Here is a 14,000-nt window from a genome sequence, read left to right on the forward strand (position 1 = left end):
ATTAAAATATAAACCTCTTTATTTTTCTTTTTTAGGTCATAGTCTACTAATTGACAAAACTGTAGAGTGCAAAAAATAGCTCAGGCCTGATCTATACAGTTTTTCCATCACTGTATGTATATACAATTTTTAAAGCGGATTCTGTTAAGATCTCTCTTGCAGGCATAGTTACATTATAGCTTATGCTTCTTAAGTAATATCCTTCCCCTCCTCATTCTCCCTGGAATCATTGACAAAAAGCACCTTTATGCTGATTTAATTGCATTTAGGCTGGAACGTGTCTTTGCATTTACAGTGATACCCATAATACAAAAGCTGCAAAACAAAATCACATACACAAATGTTTTGAGCGTGACCAATACTACAAATAGAGAATGAAGATGCACAAAAAATTGAAAGATATAAAAGCAAAAAAAAGTCTTTTGGCATCACAACCAAAGCCAAACACACATCACAATGAACAATTTTATAAAACCACACATAAACTCACCACACAGCAAACTTCATTACACTTGTGTCGTCCACATGATCTTTTCTTGTTGCATCTCTTGTCACACATAAATGTAATAGCAGCTATTAAAAAAAAAACAAAGGAAAACAGTCATAACTTTTATGTCTTTGCTTATGCTGAGAACAAAAGCTGCGATCATGATATTATGCTAAGGCTGTTACAGAGCATGGTCTAGAAGAGACTAATACAGAGTAAGTCAGCAAGTAAACTTTTACATTACTTGCTCCTCTACATTAATTCCCCATGAGAACACTTGGCTTCCTTTAAGCTTACCTTTGTTCAAAAGGATTTTGGAGAACAGAATACATTAAACTGGTTTACGTCACATTAGTCTTTATATCATAAACTGCAGAACAGAACACAGGAAACAGGATATCCCGGTACCATGAGTACCACAAACATCCCATTAAAGACTGCTTAAATTGATAAGGAGGTAAAAGTCAGCTAAAAACAGCTACTGCTGATATGCTCATGAAACTAGTGCTAACAAAGAACATCCTTATCACCATACAAAAGTAACAAAAGCAATCACTTCTGAAGAGCAAAGTCTTCACAGATAAAAGCTCAAATTAGGAAATATGCATATTACTACCTTTACATCTTGAGAATAAGTACCTCAGTATGACAGGGGCTCATCAACTAAACAGTTAACTGAGGTAATTTTTGAGATGCTACATCCAGAATACCAAGAAGTGTCAAATGGGAAGTCTCTGTCAAGCTCAGATGCAAAGAGAAGCAGCATATAACTGCAAAACAGAATCAAAACTTGTCCAGGAACTTGGACAAGAACAACAGCAAAAGCATTACTTGATATCTGAGCTGTGCAAGCTGACCCAAAGATAAGCAGGATGCTGAGAGGACAACCTACTGAATACAGCAGGTGGCATAAGAAACTGTTAAAATTGAAACAGCTTGTCTGGAATTCTCCAGATCAAATGCTGACGAAGTCTTTCCTTATGTATAGGAAGGATAGAAATGAAAGAAGTTTATTTTAAACCTCCTACCAAACAAAGCAGCATCTCAAAAATTACTAACTTGGCACAGAAGTGTGGATAAAAGAAGCAGTAATGATCAGATGTTTGCCAAGTTCATCAAACCCAAAATTAATGAGTTGTGAAATTGTTTCAAAAATTATATACATTATCTACATAACATAACATTGTACCTTTATTTCTGAGGAGAGCACATGGGACTTCCTAGGAAACAAGTAGGGATCCATTAGGTTAAAAGGGATGAAACAATTGAAACTTAGTTATCTAGAAAACACCTAGCGACACGACACAGAACTAAGCAGCACTCTCAGTTTTCATGTGTGTAACACTTCTGCAAACAAAAGTTAAACAAAAGCTGGAAATAAAAATCTCAAATATTTTCCTTAGAGATTCAATACTAATTAAAAAAAATGTAGTTTTGTATTCCCCATTTGATTCAGCAGATAATGCTGTGAAGCAACAGAAAAAGATTTTTTGTAAGAAATCATAAACTTGCATGGAGGAAACCAAAAGAGCTCTCTCAGAGAATAATGACAGAGTGCATAAATCTGTGCTTTGACCAACCATCCAAAAAATGTGATTCTGACTGGATTAAAAAAAATAAAAAGAGTGAAGTCAAACCTCATGATCAGAGACGTTTTACCTAGATTGAAGACCTTAACATTAAAATAAAAGGTGATGAATGAAAAGAACATTGTAAAGTTAGATGACTGAAGGCTTAAACTTAGTCAATCAACATTGTAATTTCTGAGCATCACATTTTTCATGACTGATTTAAATAATCACTGTAGTTCACTTGTAGTTTTTCAAGAAGCAGCTTTCTGGTGTCTAAAGCAGCATAAACTGAAACCCAAACCTCATTATTTTGTTTCAGGCCTCAAAGTGAAAGATAATCTGAAGCCTTCTCTCCCATAACTACTTTCAACAAAGTTTCAGGGAAAAACTCTTCCAACCTCAAGCACAGTCTCAGTCATTTCTATGTGCTTAGAGACTTATATATTCAGAAGCCACCTTTACTTATAGATTATATATATATATATATATATATATAAAAGGTCAGAAAAGTCATCAAGGCTAATGTGATAACAGCTAAAAATTTCAAAGATATGATTACAGAAAGGAGTATAGTTTAAAAACATACTATGAGAATTGCTAAGAATCTGCTTGGGTCACTACATAAATGTACAAAGAACAGGGACCAGTAAATTTAATTTTCTCTCTAAAAACTTCTACAAAATACAACAGCCAGCTTAAACAGAATTCTGTGTAAACTGCAAAAATACTTCAAGAAATTGACTTCAGTAAATAGCCTATATTACCACTTCACAGCATAATCTAGTTTGCATCTATCAGTTAGTATGCAACTGAGGGTCTTGCAACTAAGAAGCACCTTTTATACTTCTTCGCTTTCTTTTAATCAACTACTTCAGCTCCTTTTTCTCCACAGATTTCAAAAGCAACAAAAATTACCTGTTTCCATGGTCAAGCTTTATACACTCACCTTTTTTTTGAAGCCACACCTACAATAAATATTTGATGTGTGAGAGCATGGTCTGCAGTCTCCTTCATGGCAAAGGCTTTCACATGTATGAACAAACTCTAGCAAAATGAAAATACAAAGATTAATAATTAATGAAAAATAAAATCCATGACCTGGAACTTCCTATTTCTTAGGATCATTAGCAGTCAGAGATATTAACCTTATGTGCTGCTGGGTTTCCCAACAAACTAACTATTTTGAGTTAAATGTGCCTTAAATTTTGCCATTATTTTCAACTTTTTAATCCGGAATCTATAGATTAGAGTTTTGGGTCTACAATTAACATTGAAAATGCATACATTGTTTACATTAACATATGAAAAAAAAAATCTTATGTGAGACTGTCTTACCCAAGTTCTAGAAATTTTAAGTAATTTTTTTCTTCCTTTTCAGACTAAAGAATGACTTACCATGCACACCTTCATATTTCACTTACTAGGTTAACTTAAACTCAACTAAAAGCTAAATTATTCATTCCCTTTCTACTTGTTGTCTTTGGACTGACACAATGGATAAGTCATTAATAAGAAGCCCTCGTATTGACAGCATTGGTTTCTCTCTAAAGTTTAAAAAAATCACTATTAAATACGTAGCCTGTGGAGCTTCACAAAAATCTCACAGCTAAATATGCTTGAGTTACCTAATACACTCACTGAAGTGTCAAATTGCTTCTGCAGGTAACTTTCTCCAACTTTTCAATGCTACTTTCTACTTTATGACCTTGTTACAGTAGCAGGAAATCAGTATTTACTAAAGACAGGTGAACAAAGTCATTTATCTCTACCAGTCTCCACAAAAAAGTCAAAGATCTAGATAGCCTTTTAAAATACACCTATACATACTACTCTCTGGAAATTCCTACAGCTCTGTTCCTCTACCAATATAGGAAAGGTGCATGTAAACAAAATTCAAAAGGTGAGCTAGTGTTAGTGTTTTAAGGATACATATATTTCCTGATTTTAAGGTATCATTATGAACAAACAGCCAGACTGCAGGATCTGCAGTGGCTTTTACACTTAGTTTGGTTAAAACCACTAATCAAATATTTATTGAAATGAAACATTTAAGAACCATTTAAAAAAAATAAATAAACAATTTGAATACTCTGATGCGGAAAGTTCTAATTACCATAGCTACCACAGGAGAGAGGCTTGCCACATGTTTTGCCACATGATGGGATAGGGTCTGTGCATACTTTACGTTCAACACATCCTAGTTCCAGTAACTTGCTGAGAGGAGTCTGACCACAGGGACAGCGATGTACTACTTGTGGAAGTCGTGGACAGAGCTGGCAAGGCTGAGGATGGCATACTTGTGTACAGTTGTGCCTCCCACAGTTTAATTTTCTGAAAAAAAATAAGTGTGTGTGTGTGGGTAGAAGATTATTTAAGAGTATCATGATCACTGTGAATAAAATTACCTTTTTCTTTTCAAAAGCCTAAATTATGGTGACCTTACTTGGCACATATATTCTGACATGAGAAATTCCCAAATCCATCAGAGAATTCTTCCATTGTCCCACACAATACTTCTTTAAAGTTGCTTCCACAGTAACACACTGAAAGAAAACAATATTCCACAGAAAACAACAGTTTTGTCAGTGACAAAACACCTCCAGCAGTACAGCAAATATAAACAGGTAAAGTGTGAAAAATTGTTAGAGTCAGTTTTTAGAAGGATAATGAAGTTGTTCTTCTTTAGATTTATTTGGGCAAAGGTTTCTCAGTCCTACAGAAGCAGGAATTCTTGTTTTATTTGTTTTGATAAGGAGACAATGACTAAAGGGGAAGTACTATCTGCACAAAAAGTTCACTTAAAGTAGTATACACAAGTTAATTATTACCTTAAAAGTCAAGAAAATTAACTTGCAATTTTCTACATAAACTATTCAACAAAAATGTATTTGTATACTGGCAAACATACCTGGACAACCTAATTTCCATTCAAGACCAAGTTTAGAAAATTTTAACAGAAGCCATGAGTAGCTTGTTGAAATGTGCTTTCCTATACCTCTATTGTTCTTCCATGTAGTGTTTAATCAAGTCTCAGAATTACAGTAAAACGTTAAGTAGGATCATAGGTCAATTCAGGTCAGAAGGTCCTTCAGGGGCCATGTTACTCAGTGTTTATTCAGTTAGGTCTTGAAACCTTCAAGTTTCCAAGAAGAGTTTTTCCTTATAACTAGTTATAACATTTCAACTTTGGATGATTCTCTCTCATCCTCCCCCCAAGCACAGCCTGTTTCTGTCTTCTTGATTAGGTCCTATTAGGTCCATTAGGACCTAAAGATCATCACTCAGCCTTCTCAAGTTAACAAAGTCCAGCAGCTCCAGCAGCCTAATCATGTTGACAGGATTCTTTCTAGTCATGTTTATATTCTTATTTAAATACATAGTGATGCTGACACATTTTCAATTTTTTAAATATTCTAGCAATAGATTTTGGTTTGGCTAAGTAAAAATAAAGCACTTGCCTCTTGGTACTAGCTTTTATTCACCCTCTTGTTTTCATAGTATACAGTGGATATATGTAAGGCATTACAATACTTACCTTGCTGTACTGTTAATTGGCAAGGTGAACATTTTCCTGCATGGCACACTTGAGTACAGCTGTGCTTACCACAGTTTAAAGTATTTCCACATACATTAGAACAATGAATTTTTGTTGACTGGCCACAGCGAACCGAATGACTGCAGAGAAATGGCACCATAGTCTGTCAGTTACCTTAATATCTATAGAGCATTAATTAAAAAAGAAAATACTTTTTCATTAAAATCCAAAGCCTTCAAAAGGGAGCATAACTTATTAATGAGAGTGTTTTTAGGAAATAACCCCATTTTTGCCCCTGCTTCCCCTCTCCCATCTCATTAAAGTAGAACATTTATCACAGCAGTGAGTCTACAGAATTTTATGTCAACAAGATTGGAAAAAAACAGAGGTGACACTATAACTTGAACCTAACATATGGTTATGCATTATGCCAGAAGAGCAGATATTTCTCTTACAGACATCTTTCTGAAGACTTAAATGATCCTAAGTCCACTGATTACAATGAAAACAGGGAAGCAGGCCTTAAGAGTGAGCCAGCAGTCTACAAAGATAGTTGATTTTTTTTTAATTAAATTGTTAAAAAAGGGACAAAATAATAATTTCTCCCGTTTTTACATTCTGGCTGGCCTCATATTATGGCTGTAAAATGTACATTTGGAAGAGCAGCTTTAAAACATCTTAAAGTCAGAAGTGCCATACCATACATCTGGGATGCTAATACAGTACATATGAAAAACTGCAATTCAGAAGTAAGTATTAAATGCAATCCTACAAAAATTAACAATCTCGTGAAGGTAGCTGGCACCTAGTAAAAAATATTAAATCAAAGTTGGTTGCATCTATTAAACTTTTAAATGCAAGCAATAGCTAGAATTAAAAAAAAATTAGTTGATCTTACTATGTAAAATAAAATTCAGTGATCTACAAACAATCCATCTTTCTACTGAAGACAAAGTGCTTTCAACTACATATACTGCCATGGAAGTATCTGTACCTTCTTTTGAAAAATTAAGATCACTTAATATTACTTTCAGACTTTCAGAGATAATTTTAAAAGTCTGAAAACCTTTTTTTCTAGAGCAAGAATGCTAACAACAAAATCAGTTTTTGTTTGTTTTGGTTCTGAAACCAGGCACAGGCAAACATTTTGTTACATAGAATCAGTTCTCGGTAGCTAGAGCAGGGACTCTAAAGACTTAGACCAACTGAATATGAGCGATCACAGACAGTACTGTCTTGCTGTAGGCAATGACATTATATGCATGAAACGTGCAGGGAAAAGATAGCCTTTGAGTCCGGAATATACTACAGACTTCTCTCTTGCTAGTGGTACAGCTTCCCAGAAATTGACATGGTATTTCTGAAATTATTATTTCTGGAATGGAGTAACTCCAGATTACATTCCATTCATATAGAAAAGGTGTGAACCTTTTTCTACTTTCTTCTCTGTGTCTTCTACAAGATAAAATAAATAGTAGAATATGATCAAATCAACTCACAGACTACATGGGCAACTCAGCTACATGTACCATGAATTGATTTTAACACAGACAACTCTTTTAAAATTATTTCTATTTTTCTTAAAAGATTTAAAGTAATTGCATTTCTATAAAATATAAAATTCTCCAAATTATTTTAGTGCACAAATAAAAGTTATAGATCAGAATAAACTTTGTTCTTCAAACTTTTAATAAACTATAAGAAAAAATTATTATATAAACTTTTAATAAACTATTTTGTTTGTATAATAGAAGCATTCTCACCTTGTTTGTCCACATTCACATGTTTTTGTCACAAAGGCTGGGCATGAAGGGCAAGGTCCTGGATGGCACAGGCTTAAAAGTAAGTCAAAAAAGCAAACAAAATTGTAAAGTAAATTTTAGTTTTACTACACTCCCAGAAAAACAATCCACCATGATCTAATCCACAGTGCATTATCAAAACACCTGTGCTCCTGCAGGACATAAAAGCATTATTAACATAAGAAAAAAAATATTGTATTATTACAGTTGCATCAGTTTCAACTGTCATTGATACTGAAGGAAAACTTCAGTATTCCTGCTGCTGTCAGTCAAATCAACAGTAAGTGCTACTAACACATTTCATATTTTGCTTTTCACCAGCATACATGCATCAAGTCAACCATATTCATCACTGATAACACTCAAAATATAATCACATGTCCAAACCATTAATACATTTCTTTTTTCTTCAGTGATCTCAAATAGATTAGAGACAAAAACTTCACTAGGAATTTCTTCTTTTGAGTTGGAAGCTTAATCTTTGAACTCAGCATTTCTAATGACACCAGTATGATCTGTTGTTCCTCTTCCTGTAAGGTAATGTGTGGGAGATGCAGCAAGTCTGCCTCAGTTTTCTTTCTTACCATCAAGTGCAATTTCCTCTGAGTGTCATCAATGCCATCAATCCTTTACTGGATTATCAGATCTCACCTCCTACTTGAAGAAACACTAGATGGTCCCTATCTGCATATATGATCTCTGCTGGGTGCATAAAAACTGGGTTTATGGAAATTATACTTAGTTAACTTGTCTGCACTCTTCCTTCACTAGCTCTCAGTTCCCTTCCTTCGCAAAAATAGCAACTTTCATGCGGAACAACTATTGTTGGCCAGGACTGAAGGCACAGATGTTCTAGACAAAGAAGACAAACAAACCAACCAACCAACAACACACCAAACACCAAAACACCTCATAAACAGAATAATTACTAAATTCCCCAAGTACAGCCACTATGAAAGCAATAATTAGTACACCAGTTTCTATAGTCATATGCAATATAATTGAGTTATGTCAGCAGTTTGTTGTCAGTAGTTTGCAACAGCAGTGTGGCTCCCTCCTTCTTCTACCACTCCTCCCAGCTGACAAGGCCTAACCTATCACCCAACTTACTCCAGTTCCAACAGTAAAGCTAAGTGATTAAATGATAAACCAATCAACATAAAAAAACACCACCAAAAACAAAACCAAAAAACAAATGACCAAAGAAAGCACAACCCTCTCTCTTTAATAGGTCAATTATATGGCATGATGAATAGTTCAATAAGCACTAAAGTGGGGATCAGGAAAGGCAGAAATGAGCAAAACTGGACAGAAAAACATGATACTATGAATCCATAGCTTGCAATAGGCACAATATTGACACCACTGTTCAGAAGACTTCCTAAAAGAGAGTATCAGAGACTGAGCCTCTGCTGTAGACTGGAATAGGAAAGAAGAGGAAAAGCTGTTTCTTCCAAGCAATATAGGAAAGTTTGTTAAGTACCAAATTGCAGTTGGGGAGTTCTCACAGCAGTTAAAGAATCTAATTATTTTTGACTGGGCAAAAAAGTCCTCCATGGACATGCTCCTCTTCTGAGATGGCTGTCAGTACCTGGCATTCATGAGAATTCGTGTTCTGATGAGTCAAGATATCAGCTACATCAACAAGTGTAGTCTAAAAGCTAATCTGTGATGATGAATTAAGAAAACAGCTATAGCACTGAAAGGATAGTCTGAAAAGAAACTGAATAGAGTATTTTCATGTGTCAGAAAGAAGTATTAAAGTGTAAAGAAAAATGAACACATTAAATAAAAAGTTCAGAGTAAAGTTCTAGTAAAGTTCTGAGTTCTAGTGAACCTTCGAAAAAGTGTAAGATGACAATCTATTTGTTGAAATGACTGAAGTTTTTGATTGTGTACCAAGAACAGAAACAATTGCTTCTGACTATTAAAAATTTCTCAAAACACAAATACAAACAGGCATTGTGGTTCAACTTCCATACATGGAAAATGAAGCTAGATATACTAGGAAAAACACATAATTTGACTAGCAAGGTGAATTCACCTGAGACCTTTGGAAAGCAGGAGGCACTGAAGGGTAAATGCTAAAATTCCTGGAGCAGATTTAGTGAAAGTACTGCTGCAGCTTGTTCACAGGTGCGTGGCAGTGTAAAGCACACACATACAAAGGAGGGAGCACATGGCCTGATCAGTGTAAGGCACATAAATTGAAGGGGCATTACATGGCCTGATCAGTGTAAAGCATGCATAGTATATAGTTAAAGAGAGCGGGGAATACACTTGGCATAGAGGAGGGGACAGACTTAAATGAGGTATTACAAAATTGGGAAAAAAAATTTATGATACAGTGAATTTGTCAAAAAAAGCCATGCAACGACCTTATGTTGAGAAGACTGGCCATTTATAATTAAAAACAGAAGCCCAGCATAACCGTGGCCACTGCAAGGACCCTTTTATCAGCAGAAATGTATCTTCTTATGATGTCACCTAAAAACCAGGTTCCTGGGATAAATGGATTATTAGTATGTTTGAGATGGCTGAGAGCGCAGGAGAAAGCAGCTGAGTCAGGGAATCAGAACACAAGAGGTAATGCTTGCCGTAGCTGAAGTTACTGCTCTGAATGATGGAGTTCAGGCTGTGTCTGCCCCACCTTTTGCTGCTTCTTCTCTGTCCTCTGATAGTATTCTGCCTGCTGCCAGACTCTGTCCTGTGGTTTCTAATGTGCTGCCTAATCCTGCTGCTATGCAACCAGGAGGGTGGGGGCTTGGATTGTGTCTAATAGTCCGAGGTTTTTTTCTGTTGAAGGTCCCTCTTTAGGAGGCACCCAGCTCCAGCTGCTCTATGCTGCACTTCATGAATAAATTACTTATTTAATAAGAATTTCTGGAATCCATGCCTGAGTCTCTATTATGGGAAAACTAGGGAAAAGAAACTTCCCTAACAGTTTGGCCATTGAAAAAGCTCATCTAATGCTCTTAACCTTACCAATATGATACCACCACACTGCTAAAAAAAGATCTAAAGGAAAGCACCCAAAACAGAAAACAAAATTGCTCTTCTTTGCCTCTTTTAGTTGAATTTTACCAATAAAAGTTAGCAAAAAAAATCGAATTTACAAATACTGATTAAGATCTCCATGAGGGATGCTGGTTCAAACATCTGGTGGTGTCAACAAATGGATAAATACATATAATGCCCTCTTATCCTCAACAGTTTACAAACCAAAGAAAACAAAAAGAAACAAAGGATAAAGGTGATCCTTCAGTTTTACCAAGTGCCACTGCTCATAGATTAAGGTATACTAATGCCATTTCATGAAAAGCAGCATCTAAACACCTGGTGAAGCACTGGATACACGTTTTAAATTACTGCTATTCACTATTATTTCTCTACTTCAATGAAAGTTCTGGAAATAAATCAGGCAGCTGGTTCAGTTCCTAAAGTATAATGGAAATGCTGCTACAACTATTGCTGCTGATCTAGTGTCCATTCTCTCATATGACCTCACTTTAGATATACAAACACAAACAGCCTCCATTTCTTCCAGGCTTCAGTTGAGCTATAAAGCAAATACACCTTTAAGCACATCCTGTAGTCAAAAGATACCCAAATACAGTCTTCAGAAGTTTTCTCTAGATCATTTCAATATTCATATCATAAACATTTACTTACATGTTACAAAGATGGGGACAGTCCAAACACTGTCTCTTCTTTCCACAAAGTTCTCCACAGCTATGTGGGATTTCATTTCTATTCCATTCAGGATTGTGTACCTTACCTAAACAATGCCAAAGACAAAAACATATTTATTGCCTTGAATACAATACTGAATGTGGGGAATGTATCATACCAAAAAAAAAAAAAAAAAAAAAGATGTATTTTCAATACTGGCAGTAGTTGTCTTTGAAAAACAAAATGATACAAATGTTTTATGTTTTGCTCAGCTTTCAGTGCTGATATATACTCAACTTCTTTGAAACAAGTGCCACTGGAATATTGAGCTCCAGAAGATTCCTTCCTTCTATGCTCTCAGCAGGCACTTAAGGAGCTGGTATTTTTAATTAAATTAAACTGCTGAAATACAGGAAAATTAAAGGTCCCCTTTACTTTGTTAGGCTGCATAGTATGTAAGAAAATTAAAGGGTGAAACTCCCTTGCTGCCTCAACAAAGAAGAAAAACAAACGAACAAACCCTACACCAACCAACCAACCAAACCACCCCACATAAAAAAAATCAACCAAACAAAAACAAACAAACAAACAAACAAGAATAAACAAAACAAACAGAAAACACACAAACATTCCCAGAAAACAGCACCTAGCTGGTAAGGTGATGGGGAATAGGAGAAGAATTAAATGACTCGGCAAATTATAAAAGTCGCTTCTCTAAAAAGAAACAGACTTGACATAAATCTAAACATTAAAGGCTGACATTTTGATGAATGCAGCAGGAAATCTTGAACAAGAAGTGATAAATCCAGTATGTTAGCTTCAAGTATTCTGTATTTCATATAAGCACTGAAACCATATTTTATAATAATTCATCTGACATACTGTTAAGAAATCTCATAGCTCCAAGTGCATGTGATGATCATCAGGGTTCAATTTAATTGCCATGGTTAACACATGCAGACCTAAGTTGGCTCTCTGCAAGAATGGAATTAAATTAGCAATGAAGCAACTCAGCCAAGGTTACAAATTTGAGTTGCAACAATTAAAAACGCGAAGAAAATGTATTTTGGGTGACACAGATCATTTTAACTCTTTTAGAATACTTTTGCATATTCCACAAATAGCAAGTTAGGAAAACATGAATGAACACCACAGATGTCATTTATTCACTTGAGTTTCAATTAAACTAGTTAAAACACCCAGGAAAATCCTGAAAATTACAAGATCCAGAATTAAAATAAGCAAGGAGTTTCCTTATGGAACAGTGAAAAAACCCACCCTTCATCACAAAACACATAATCAGTATTTTGCATCAAATAGAAAATAGCTTTGCATAAGCAACTGGTGATGTCCAAATGCTGTATCATTCATTTCTCACAGCAGCCCAATTCTATCATTATTCCATGAAAATTTTCATGAAAATTTCTACATAATGGTATGAAAATATTTACCACATGATTTAGTATTTCATTTTTAAAATGTTTTAAGCAACATATGTCTGATTCTCTGCACAGCCACTTTCCAGTGTCAATAAAGTTTTAAATGGGGTTAAATTTCAGGGATGTAGGCAAACATGTAGCAATATTGGAATTCAAATTAAAAAAAAAAAGAAACAAAATTACAAAATTGCTTTTCTTTACAAAAGCAAGCAAGTAACTCACCACAGAAACAAGTATAAATTTTAGGAACTTGCATAGAAGCATTCTGACAAGCTGGACATCTCCAACCACTATTACCATCTGTAATTAAAGATAAAAATGACTTGAAGAAAATAAAGGAGCTAATTTGCAAACCTAGAATAAGTGTTCACAACTTGTTTCTTACCACAGCTGCAACCAAACCAAATTTTTCCATTTACTCAGAAGTGGTGAGAAAGCATGTTAATAAATATTCATTTTATACAGTATCAAGATAAACACAGCAGCAATATTTCATCTTACCAGACTCCAACTGTATACGCGAGGCAAACCCAAATTTTTAAATTGCACTTTTTCTATTATTGTGTACCCTGTTATAAGACTTCCTACTGTAATACAGAGATTGTTCATCATATCTAAAGATGTGAGAAAAAAAGTGTTAAAGTGTGGGAAATTGGTGAGAAAAATATAATTACCTACAGCCTTAAGTACCACCTGCATTTTCCTTTTCATTATCCTCTCATGTTACGAGTTTACATGTCTTGTAAAAGACCAATTTAGTACTGCTTCATGTCCAGAATAAATAAGTACTGTATAAACCACTATAATCTCCTTTTATTAATTTAAAGGTAACAATACCGAGCTATTGACTAGGACATTATTCTTCAAGTTGGCCTCTTTTATCAACATCTCTCCCAGAGCAGGATGCCTAGTCCTCTACGAGCAACAGTTTCTATATAGTACAGTAAACAACCTTGTAAAATAGGAACCCTTTACCAAGCAAAATAGCTTTTCAAGATATATTTTGGTCTTCTTAATCACTGATTATCCTTTGCTCCTCTAAGGTATAACTACATTTATTTGGGTCTACCCACAAGGAACATGCACAGTTGCCTTCCTCCAAAAATACAAGAAATCAAAGTTTTCTTCCTGGATTCAGATGTAATTACAGTATGATAGTAGGATGACTCCACACTGTAAGGAGTGGCTACAGAACCACTCCTTACAAATCCTGATTACTGAAGAAAGTGAGAATGAGGATGATTCTACAGAATGAACATTCCACTCTTGTGAATCTTCTCATGAACAGGAGAGAAGTAGGTAGAATTCCAACCAAAGGCACCAAAAGGACAGTTGGCTAAGCAAAATCAATGCACCTCACTCCTGTTTACTAGAGATTCTTTTAGCACTTGCTATATTCTCCCTCCTTCTAGGATTAAGAGATGCCTTACTTGTAATTATTTGCCAATTTTTTTCCATACATTTTTATATTGCAAGTGTCCCTACTTGCAACAC

General features: G+C 35.0%; 1 protein-coding gene across 16 annotated transcripts in view; it reads right to left on the bottom strand.

Annotated features, from left to right (window-relative positions):
* The window catches only part of NFX1 (nuclear transcription factor, X-box binding 1), a 65,402-nt gene that overhangs the window by 34,245 nt on the left and 17,157 nt on the right, over window positions 1-14,000 (bottom strand). For 15 of the 16 annotated variants that reach the window (XR_002423278.2, XR_002423277.2, XM_065052227.1 and 12 more), the window contains 9 exons: window positions 12,729-12,806; window positions 11,068-11,173; window positions 7,357-7,428; window positions 5,594-5,733; window positions 4,502-4,601; window positions 4,172-4,389; window positions 3,005-3,102; window positions 1,677-1,707; window positions 491-573 (listed from right to left, as the gene is read on the bottom strand). Coding sequence is in view for 14 of the 16 variants with exons in the window: in XM_065052227.1 (XP_064908299.1) it covers window positions 491-573; window positions 1,677-1,707; window positions 3,005-3,102; window positions 4,172-4,389; window positions 4,502-4,601; window positions 5,594-5,733; window positions 7,357-7,428; window positions 11,068-11,173; window positions 12,729-12,806 (926 nt within the window). In the remaining 2 variants the exon portion in view is untranslated. The remainder of the gene's footprint in view (window positions 1-490; window positions 574-1,676; window positions 1,708-3,004; window positions 3,103-4,171; window positions 4,390-4,501; window positions 4,602-5,593; window positions 5,734-7,356; window positions 7,429-11,067; window positions 11,174-12,728; window positions 12,807-14,000) is intronic. The other variant, XM_065052225.1, reaches the window with a different exon arrangement.

This window comes from Columba livia, chromosome 2 (genome assembly GCF_036013475.1).
Source record: "Columba livia isolate bColLiv1 breed racing homer chromosome 2, bColLiv1.pat.W.v2, whole genome shotgun sequence".
Taxonomy (NCBI): domain Eukaryota; kingdom Metazoa; phylum Chordata; class Aves; order Columbiformes; family Columbidae; genus Columba; species Columba livia.